This window comes from Castor canadensis, chromosome 12 (genome assembly GCF_047511655.1).
Source record: "Castor canadensis chromosome 12, mCasCan1.hap1v2, whole genome shotgun sequence".
Lineage (NCBI taxonomy): Eukaryota > Metazoa > Chordata > Mammalia > Rodentia > Castoridae > Castor > Castor canadensis.
The window spans coordinates 114,702,997-114,713,526 of record NC_133397.1 but is presented as its reverse complement, the minus strand read 5'-3'; the positions used below and the strand labels follow the sequence as shown (position 1 = coordinate 114,713,526).

General features: G+C 49.3%; 1 protein-coding gene across 1 annotated transcript; it reads right to left on the bottom strand.

The window, feature by feature from the left end:
- Positions 1–4,193: 4,193 nt before the first annotated feature.
- On the bottom strand, positions 4,194–7,122 carry Psrc1 (proline and serine rich coiled-coil 1). Its single transcript, XM_074050837.1, is given in 7 exon segments — positions 4,194–4,288; positions 4,597–4,845; positions 4,932–5,046; positions 5,503–5,944; positions 6,542–6,599; positions 6,679–6,733; positions 7,061–7,122. Coding segments are annotated over 6 exon segments (978 nt in total). The 5' UTR covers positions 6,698–6,733; positions 7,061–7,122.
- Between the last annotated feature and the right edge of the window lie 3,408 nt (positions 7,123–10,530).

Below are 10,530 nucleotides of genomic sequence, written 5' to 3'. Positions count from 1 at the left end.
CCCCTCCCCGCCGAGGGGGACCATTGCCCCAGCTCCTCTCTTTTTCCTGGACTCTGGCTACGTGCTGCAGCCCAGGTGCTTGCTCAGTTTGCGGACCCCAAAGTGCTTCATTTCTCCTGCCCAACCCGCTCTGGGGAAGGCCCGTCACGCGTTAGGTCACGCTTCTTTGCTGTGAGGGGTGGGACCAGGAGGAAGAGTAAGCACAGAAGGGTCACATGCGGGTTTCAAAGTTGGGTCCTGGTGTCCACTCACCCATCCCCCCCAAATCAGACAAATGCCACTTTGTCTGACCTGCTGTGGCCTCTGAGACATGTTCTATTTTTAACCCCTTCCTGGAATTGGCTCTCTTCTTCAAAGGACCAGGTCCTGTTCCTCGTACCCCCACTCCACCCCAGCTCCCTGTGAAGAGAGAGTTAATATATTTTTTTTATTTATTTGCTTTTTGTGTTGGGATGGGTGTGTGTCCAGCCCCACGGGCTCTGATGTGGCCACTGCAGGTTGGGTGTAGATCCAGCAGCTCTGCCTTGGGGGCTACCACCCTTTCCCTCGTGCTACTCACCCCGCGCCAGCCCCTGCTGTTTTGCCAACCACTATTCATTTAGTCACCCACCAAGCATGTATTTCAGATTTGTCACGGACTTTCCCTCTGGAGCAGGTAGCTAGAAAAGAGGCTATGTACAGGAAAAAATGTTCCTGTCCCTTGTTTGGAAGGCCAGCCTCTGGCTTTTCTGCTATGGATTCCCCCCCCCCACCCCCGTCCCATGCCCTGCACCCTCCACAATTCCTGCAAAGGGTTAAAAATTTAACTGGTTTTTACTACTGATAACTTGACTTAAAAACACACAAAGATGCTGGATGCTAACTTGATACTAACCATCAGATTGTACAGTTTGATTGTTACTGTAAATATGGTAAAGTTTTGTTGTTTTCCATTCCCCATACTACTGAATAAACTAGTTGTGTGCATAGTGCACTGTCGTCATGTGCATCAGCGTGGTGCCCTGTCCTCCCAGAGGGTGGAGGCCTGGACTTGGGGAAACAAAACACAGGCAGGAAGACCTCACCAGGAGGCCAGGGGTACTCAGATACCAACTGCTGCTTTGTGGCCCTCCCCAGCAACGCTCCCCTAAAAGCCTCATCGGCATGGAGCCCTCATCCTGGCAATTCCAAGGAAGACAAGGTGGGTGGGTGGGAAAATGTCTTTTTCACCAGGACAGGAGGGACGGTGTGCTGGAGTAGCTGCACAGAGCAGGCAGGTTCCAGCTCAGCTTCTCAGTAGGTAAGGGCTGAGATGAGTGCCAGGTGGGAGTTTAAGGGTTTTCAGTATTAGGTGCCACCTAACTCCCCAGGTGTAGGCCATTTTCTTTTCTTTTTTGGTGGTATGGGGTTTGAACTCAGGGCTTCATGCTTGCTAGGCAGGTGCTCTACCACCTGAGCCATGTCCCCAGCCCTGCTGCCACTTTTACTTTTCCATTGGAAAATGAAGCAACTGCTCCCACTGGGGTTAGATATATGCTTCACAACATCACTGCGAGTCACACATTTTGTGTTTGTCCAAGGCTCATTCAACAATAGGAAGGGGGCTAACCCAGGGCAGTACAGGGTAGTCATTATAAACATCAACCCTGAACCAAGGCTGAGTGACGTAGGCTTTCTGAGCCTTAGTTCCTCTGCCTACAAAATGAGGACAAAACAGCACCCACCAGTTGAGCTTTTATGAGGATTAAATGAGTTGACACATGTAAAATGCTTAGAACAGTTCACAGGGCAGAGCAAAAGGCCAGTAAACACTGGCTTTCCCTGTTGCTCCTGGGGCAGAGGGGGAGGTGGACAGACAGAAAAATAGAAAACTAGGCCAAAAGGGAAGGAGGCCAGCAGGGGGCTGGACAAGAAGGGCAGCTGTGGCAGGTAGATGCTGCCAAATGAATGCTGCTTAAACAGGTTTGGAGCGGAACCTGTGCGGGTGGAGGCACTACTCAGGGCTGACCTAGGATATGAACAGATGCTTTGCCCTCTGCAGCCACTAGGTGGCAACAGTAAGAGGTCTGCTGCTGGGTTTGCCTTTAAGGACCCACGGTGAGTGGGGAGGGTTTGGTTCACAGGTAGTAGCTCTCACAAATCTGCCACCTGCTGGCCATGCTTAGGTGTGTCCCTAGGCTTGCTCATGTTCCAGGAGCCTGTGCCTCAGTCAGAGCAAGAACTCACCAACAGGCCCTATTCAATAGACAGCAGTGCAGGAGAAAGCCGGGAAGCCCACCTGAGGTTTTCTTGCCTTTTGCTAAATTTCTCCAGAACTACATACATGGTATCTGTCTCCACAGCCCTCCTGCACAATTCTTGGGATTTCAGGAACTGTAGGAGCAGGTGCAAGAGGCTTGGGGAAAGGTGTCTGGGTGACTCACTGTGATGTAGGTAGATGTGTTAAATAAACCTTAACATCAGTCATAAAAAGCGGAAAACAGTGAGGCCCTACTTGAGCCTAACTAAGTAGGACACTTATGGGGGTAAGGCATGGGTGGAGGCAACAGCTGGTGGCCCACTTTCCTTTGTTCTATTGCCTGCAGGGAAGTTCCTTCAAAACTCCTAAGGAATTGAGTTGGTTCTAGTTCCAAGAGCCAAAGACTGCAAAAATGGGAGACCCTAAGCATCGAGTCTGTTAAAGAATCTTTGTTATTTCTTCAACAAACACCAACTTGTGCTCAAATATATTATATATACACACACACACACACATATATACACATACATATATACACACACATATACATGGGGGTATAAATATATTTTTGGCAGTACTGAGGTTTGAACTCAGGGCTTCACACTTGCTAGGCAGGCGCTCTAACGCTTGAACCATGATACCAGCCCTATTTTCTAAATAAATGAATGCAATGCTCTGCCACGTACAAGTCATGGCAACAGGGCACTGTGAGAGTTTATAAATCTCGGTACCAGTCATCAAATCGGCAGAGGAAATGAGAGAAGACAGGTAACTCTAATGATGTGAGGTAGAGTGTGACAAGGTGTTCTAGCACCTTCTGGCTGAGGGGATCAGAACACCACCAGAAGGCCTCCTCATTCCATGAGTAAGCAAAGATCGCTGAGTTCCCAGGAGGCTCTATTATCTGGCCAGAAAAGGACATCCATGTTTAGGATTTGAATAACAGTTTAACAGACCTACCCTAATAGCCACACACATTGTGAATTAAACCATACTTAACTTTGACCTAGACCTTCTAATAATAAATGAACCCACAGAAAAGGAGCCTGTTCCTATTGAATGCCAGCAAGGAGATAGTCACAGTGTAATGGACTGGAAGTCTTAAGCCCTAGGACCCATTCAGGCCCTTGCCTGGCTCACCTGCCAGAATTATACAAGGATTTAATCCAAATTTGTTAGATCTACTTTCAGATATACAGAAAAATATAAAAATACATTCACTTTATTTTAGAAAAATGCACACTGGTAGAGTAAGCTGACCATCAGCTGGCCTGTGAGGAGTGACAGAATTCACAGGAAAAAGTTCTGGAAGCCAGCTGCCTGCCTCACCTCTCCAAAAGGCCTGGATCCAGTAGAGGATGTGATTCTGGAAGACCTCTCCTGAGAGAGCAGGGCAGCTGGCTTCAGAGGTCGTCCATGTGAAAATGTCCAGTGAAACAAGGCCTGGAAAGAAGATCAAACTCTCCAGGGTCAATGGCAAGATTAGTGGTACAAGGGACAAGTCACTTGCCTGCATTTCTCCTTTTCTGTTTGTTAGTTCCATGATGGGCAAGTGACCTCTTTTCTTCTCAGCTTCTTTCAGTCCAAAGAGTTTGAGTCTCTGCCAGCTCAATCCACCCCATCCCACAGTCTCTATTCTTAGGGGTTGGCCCTGGTGGCATCTCTTCTTGCTGTCCCTGGGCCAGACTCTGGTGGAGTTGGGGCCTGCTGGTAGAGGCGAGTCCAGGCAGTGACTGTAGTGGTTTGCTACTGAATTCTTGCTTGTTGTCCTGATTTCTTTACCTGAAGAGACAGGAGGAACTGCTTTACAGTGCCCTTCTCCCTCAGGCCTGTCTGTTTTCCAGCTGAGCTCAAGCTCCTTCGGCATGGGAAGAAATGAGACCCCCTGTCCTCAATCCCATTGTTCCATAAAGAATTCAAGGATGCTGTGTATAGCAGCTGGGAAACCCAGATAATAGGGGTGGAGGGACCTGTCTTACCTGGTAGGTCCCGGGACCGCAACTTTCCTGGGGGGCTGCAGATTGCTGCGAGTGGCACCAGTGACAGGAAGATTTGGTCGCTGGGACACACCTTGATGGGGATTAAACAAAAGAACTGAGTTAGCAGACAGTTCAACCGACCTCAAGAAGGAGTTCTGGATAGAGGCAGAGCGCCTCCCTCCAAAGGAAAACCATGAGGTACTTGGAAATCAAGGCCCAGCCTCTGCCTAGCCCCAAAGTCCTTTCTTCAAGCAGTGTCCCCCTCTTCAAATTAGGAGCTCTTCCTCTGTAAGGTAGATAGTGAACGGGGTTATTGTGGTTCTGGGAAGGCAAGGCCAAGCTGAGTCAGGGCAGATATTCTTCCTCCTGATTTCTTACCCTATGTCCACTCCTCCTCACCTCTGGGCCCTGAAGCACTTGGTCTTGGAAGCCCTTTCCGAGCTGACAGAGAATCTGGAGGTAGGGCACCTTTGCCAGGTGGTCCACTCCGGCTGGTGAGTGGCAATCGGCTGGCAGGCCTGGGGATGGCTGAGGGAATGGGTAGTCTGCTGGAAGTTTTAGTGGTTGCTCCCTGTGGCCGGGATGGGCGTTGAGAGTTGCTGGTTGAAGGTTGTGGGACCAGGACTGGTCTGACAGGAGCAGGTGGACCTGCTGGAAAGGATCAGAGGCATTTCAGGGTAAGTTCAACTTCCTTCCTACTCCCATCATCCACAGCTTTGTTGCTTGGGTCTCACTTGCTGCTGTCCTTGCACTGGGCCCAGCTTTCCCCCGGGGTGGAGGAGTTGATCGTGCAAGAGGAGACGATGCTGGGCTTTTGGATGCAGGGAACAGACTGCAAGTGGGCGACTCCTGAAACACAAAGAGAGAAAGGCACAGAATGGAAGGAGCATCTGTTCTGCTGGTTGAACGGGATTAAGGAACACAGGTAGGGAGTTGTCCAGATCCCAGTGATAAACAGAAATTAGCTGTCAACAACACCATCATCACTATTACCAATATCACTCTTCTTTTTTTTTTGGCAGTACTGGGGTTTGAACTCAGAGCCTCATGCTTGCTAAGCAGGTGCTCTACCAATGAGCCACCCTGCCAGCTCAGTAATATCCCTCTTACTGAGAGTTTATTAACGTCATTAGAGTCCATACAGCACTGTGGCAAATGCTTTTTTATGGTTAGTTCATTTAATTCCGACAGTTCCAGGGATAGAATGGCCATCTTGATTTGACCAGAGAGGAAACCACTCCAGACCTGCAGTGTGTCACGCACTGTGTCTAGGGGCACACATGCAACTCAACCCCCCAAACTCACCCTCTTTGTGCTGGAGGGCCTCTTTGCAGATGCCACCCGAAGAGCCCTGGCCGACCCCTTCTTGTCACTGCTCCGGAGTCTTGGTGTCAGGCTGCTTGGGGAGGGTGTGCTCCAAGACAAAGAGGTCACAGTGGGCAGCAGATCTCGGACAGGGCTGTCCTTCAGCACAAAAGTCTCCCGCCGAGGGCTGGGCTTCCCTCGGTGAGGCCCAGGGCTCTCTCCTGCGCTCTCCCGCTCCTGCAGGGCACACTGCTCCAGCTGAGCTGCCAGCCGATTGGCCTCATCCAGGATCTCCTCCAGCTTCTCTGGGCTGAGAGGGCCTAAGCTGAACCTCACACCCTGGGAGGCAGCAGCCACTGCATTCGGGTTACTTCTGTGGGAGAGGCCCCGTCAAAGTGGTTTCTCTGGAGTCACCAGCACTGCTATGTCATCCTCCTCACGACTGACATGGAAAACAAATGAATAACCCACACAAGAGAGAGAAGACTGTGCAAGAGAGGCAGAACAAAAATCTCTGCAACGAGACTGAGGCCACAGCCTCAAATCCTGATGCCCAGTCTGGCTGTGAGGGGGCCTCGGGGTGATTTGACACCAGGTTCTATGAGGCCCAATAGGCCTTTAGTACGTACTGATGTTGGAAATGATGCCAGGTTAAAGATACAGCATATCCGTTTACCTTTCTTTTGCTTTTGTTTTTTGAAAAAGTCTCACTATGCAGTCTAGGCTAGTCTCAAACTTACACTCCTCCTGTCTCAGCTTCCTGAGTGCTGGAATTACAGACAGCTCTGCACCACCACAACCAGTGCATTTGCCATTCTTAACATCCTAAAATTTCACCCCAGCTTCTTCCTTCTCTCTCCCTCACTAATAGTGTCCAAGAGGCCCAGGTCCACCAGCTACCCTGAAGCCTGTGTCCACCAAACATTGCAAAATTACCAACCTTGCCTCCAGAGGCCAATAATAATTCAGTAGTAAGTGGTGAGAGAGAAAGAAGTGCTGTGTTGTTGAAGGAAAAGAAGCAGGATAAAGGGGTTGATACCTGTCGGATGGGGACAGTCCCCCAAAGTCCAAGGTCTCATCCACAATAAACTTGACATCTGAAAGGACACGAAGGATGAATGTCAGCCATTGATAGGTTATCACAGGGCCTCGTTCTTCCCACCAGGGCTTCCTTACCTTCCTCCAAATCCTCCATATCCAGCCAGCAGAAGCGAAGCAGCTTAGGCCTGTGCTGGAGAGAAAACATACCTATCTTCAGGTAACCATCCTACTCAAGGTCCCAGCTAGACTCAGGGTGTAGGCCAGGGACGGGGGCACATGCTGGAAGCAAAACAAGCGCCCAGGACCACACCTGCCCCTGTAACCACCTCGTTATCTCCAGGAAAAGTGCAGCGAGCTCCCGCCCCCCTGCGTCCTGGCCTCTCCTCACGGGGGCGATCTTCGCGTCCCACCTTCCTCTCAGTCACTATCCTTTGGGGTTTTCCTCTCCCTCAGCCAGTTTTCCACTCCCCCGGCACCACGCCTGCAGCTCACACTCACTTTCTACTTTACTATTTACCTTCCACGCAGGACCCTGTTCTCCTGCCACCTAGTCCCGGGAATCGGCTCCCAGGGGGCGGGGCTTCTTTCGAATTTTCCCAGGTTCCACCCACTTCTGCCGCACGCGCACGGTGATTGGTGGATACTCAGGGGGCGTAACTGCAGGGGCAGACGCCCGGAAGTTTGTAGGTGGGGGGGCCGAGGACGGGAGCGCGCACGCGTGCCCGGGGAGCCCCTCCTTCCGCTTCCAGGAGGGAAGCCTTGCGGCACGAGAGAACGAGCCAATGAGGGCGGACTTCGCGCCTCGCCCCACCCCCTCTGCCCCGCCTCCTCCTCTGGGCAGAAGTGACGGGGTTTACGACCTCATTGCTTTTGCGGCAGCGGCTGAGCTGGGGAGCTGCGGTCTTAGGGGACGGCCCTGCACCCCCAAACTCACAATCTGCCGGAGGAAATTCGTTACCGTGGTAGCACTCCATATACAAACGCCGCATTTGCCAGGTTTGCTCGCTTGTGATTTTTCCAAGTTGAGAAAGCACCCAAGCATTTATATCCCAGGTATATTGAGGGGGGGGGTCCTAAGAAGTGCACCCTCCATTGCCTTTTTTTTGTGTGTGTGTGGTACTGGGGCTTGAACTCAGGGCCTACACCTTGAGCCACTGCACCAGCCTTCCCTCCCCACCCTTTTCTTTTTTGTGATAGGTATTTTCGATGTAGGGTCTCGCGAACTATTTACCCGGACTGGCTTGGAACCGCGATCCTCTTGCTCTCTGCCCCCTGAGTAGCCAGGATTACAGGCGTGAGCCACCAGCGCCCCGGCCTCCATTGCCTGTAAAAGCCAGAACCTTAAGAACCAGAGGCTGCCGATGTGTAAAGAAGACAACTGGCTTTTCACTCTGGAAGATTTGGGTTGAAATCCAACAGTGACTCCTTTTACAAGCTGGGCAGACTTGAGTTTATTTGCCCTCTTGACTTCTGTTGGCTTTTTTTGTGAAAGGAGGGTCCTGGGCCTTGCAGAGGGTTAGGAGGATAATTATGAACGTGAAGTTTTGTACCGTGTCCCCTTAGGGACTTTTGAGGGGGTGTTTGCAACTAGCTACTTGGAACTAAAAGCTGTTTTTGTAAAAATGCTTAAACTTGTTCCCTGGGATGTTCTCTCTTGTTTCCAAATATTGCCTGTGAAAAGGCCAGGCCACCACGTAACAGAGCGTCTTAGAAATGTTCTAAAAGCTTTAAGTGGAAAGGCTGAGAACCATTCCTGTAAACAAAAAGGCCAGGCTTTTAGTCCTTAGGTTGCCACCATTTTGGTTTTAGCTGTAGTGTTGAGGTGGCAAGGTCCACAGGAGGGAGAGATGTCACTGTAGTAAATGTCTCAGGAAGCAGGAGCCTTGGAATTTAGCAGAGTCATAAGGGAAAGGGTGGGAGGTTCCAAACTTGTAGGAGTGTGAGGAATAGCAGAGAGAAGAGGCTTGCTTTTCTGGGGTGGATGTGGAATGGTACTTGCTTGCAGGATCCAGGATCTAAGGAGACAGGGAAGCCAGAGCCAGAAGCTTCCCTCCCTCAGGCAGAGGAGTAGCAAAGGAGATTAGAGAGGAAGAAGGAATTTACTGCATTCCTTCCTCTCTAGGAGCAGCTTTCAGTAGAGGTTGCTATACTTCACCTAATCTTAGGTGAGGAGTGAGGAAGAAAGTTTTAGCAAATTGGAATTTCTCCTAAGGAATTCATCTCCAAACTTTTTGGTGGTACTGGAATTTGAACTCAAGGCTTCACTCTTGGTAGGCAGGCTCTACCACTTGAGCCATGCCTCTAGCCCTTTTTGCTTGGTTATTTTGGAGATAGGATCTCACTTTTTGCCCAGGTGGGCCTGGACTGCAATCCTCTTATTTTATGTTTCCCCACCATAGCTGGATGACAGGCACGTGCCACAATGCCCACTGTTCGTTGAGATGAGGTCTTGTGAACTTTTTGTCCAGACTGGCCTTGAACCACCATCTTCCCAGTCTCAGCCTACCAAGTAGCTAGGATTACAGGTGTGAGCCACTGGTGCCTGGCATGATCTCCTTCAATTTTCTGTTATTAAATTATGATTTTGAAAGCTGTTGCAGTATCAGGAAGGGGAGATTGTAATGGAACTGCCTTCTTCATCAGTTATAGCAAAGTCAGAAAGTGAAAATTTCACACATGAGAATTCTTTGTCTAGTATAAGGCCACAGCTATAAGAAATATTTGATATTTGTTCTGCCACTTCAACCTAAATGACATGCATGAACAGCTGTTTAAGGTTTGGGATAAATAATGAATTGATGAAGAAATTATACTCCCAGGCACACATGGGCCCAGAAGGAACTCCATTAGTATCAAATGCATAAAAAAAAAAACATTAATGACCTGGGCACCAGTGGCTCACACCTATAATCCTAGCTACTAAGGAGGCAGAGATCAGGAGGGTCAAGATTTGAAGCCAGCCCAGGCAAATAGTTCATGAGACTCTATCTCCAAAATATCCAACATAAAATAGGGCTGGCAGAATGGCTCAAGTGGTAGAGCGCCTACCTAGCAAGTATGAAGCCCTGAGTTCAAACCCCAGTGCTGCAAAAAAAAAAAAAAAAAATTTCAGGGCAGAGTCCTTAAATGCAGAGAATGATCTGTGACTGAAGGTCTTGTTTGGTGCAAAGATTTTATTTTTTTACCAGGAAGGTTGAGGGTATATGAGCTTTAAGGAAGGGTCCTGAAGTAATTCCAACAAATAGCAGAGACCAAGGTCTGACTGATCCACCTGACCTAGGTCCTCTTCTGCTGGAGAGAGCCCTCTGCAACTGTGTAGATAGCAGGCTGGCTCTGGATTTAGAGCCCTGCTCCCAGATTCTCAAGCAGGGTTTCCATGAGTGCGTTAGGCCTTACAAATGACCTGTATAACTATTGTCTTGATTTCCCCATGGATTGTATATAAGTAGTAACAATCTAGAGGCATAGGAAGCAGTTAATTTATGACATACAGTGGACAGCTTGTGACTTGGGGGTTTGATTTTCCCAGAAGTCCAGTTGAGAAGAGCTGGAATAGACACTTGAAAGTAAGCAAGGGAAACTTGCATCCCAGCCCTTTGTTTTGGGGGCTGTCTTTAATTAGCTACGTGTGTGTGTATATGTGTGTGTGTGTGTGTGTGTGTGTGTATCCTGCTGTTTGCTGCTTTGTGGTGAATGAACATCCTGTTATCCCAACTTAAACGCTGAGAGCCAGAAGAAGAAGAGAGAGAGTCATTATTGTCTCTTTCTAGTACCTTGTATTATGTAGAGCTGAATTCAATTCTGTCATAACCTGTCTAGGGAAAAGGACAGTGTCAGAAACCTCTGAAGAGAATGTGGATATGAAAGAAGAGAAGAGAAAGAGGAGTCTTAGGGTTCTGGGATCCATATTGTCTGCCTAAAGAATCCCAACCTTCTAGTTGTTTTTTTCTCATATGGAAAGGCTCAAACAGAGGACGCTTGGATTCT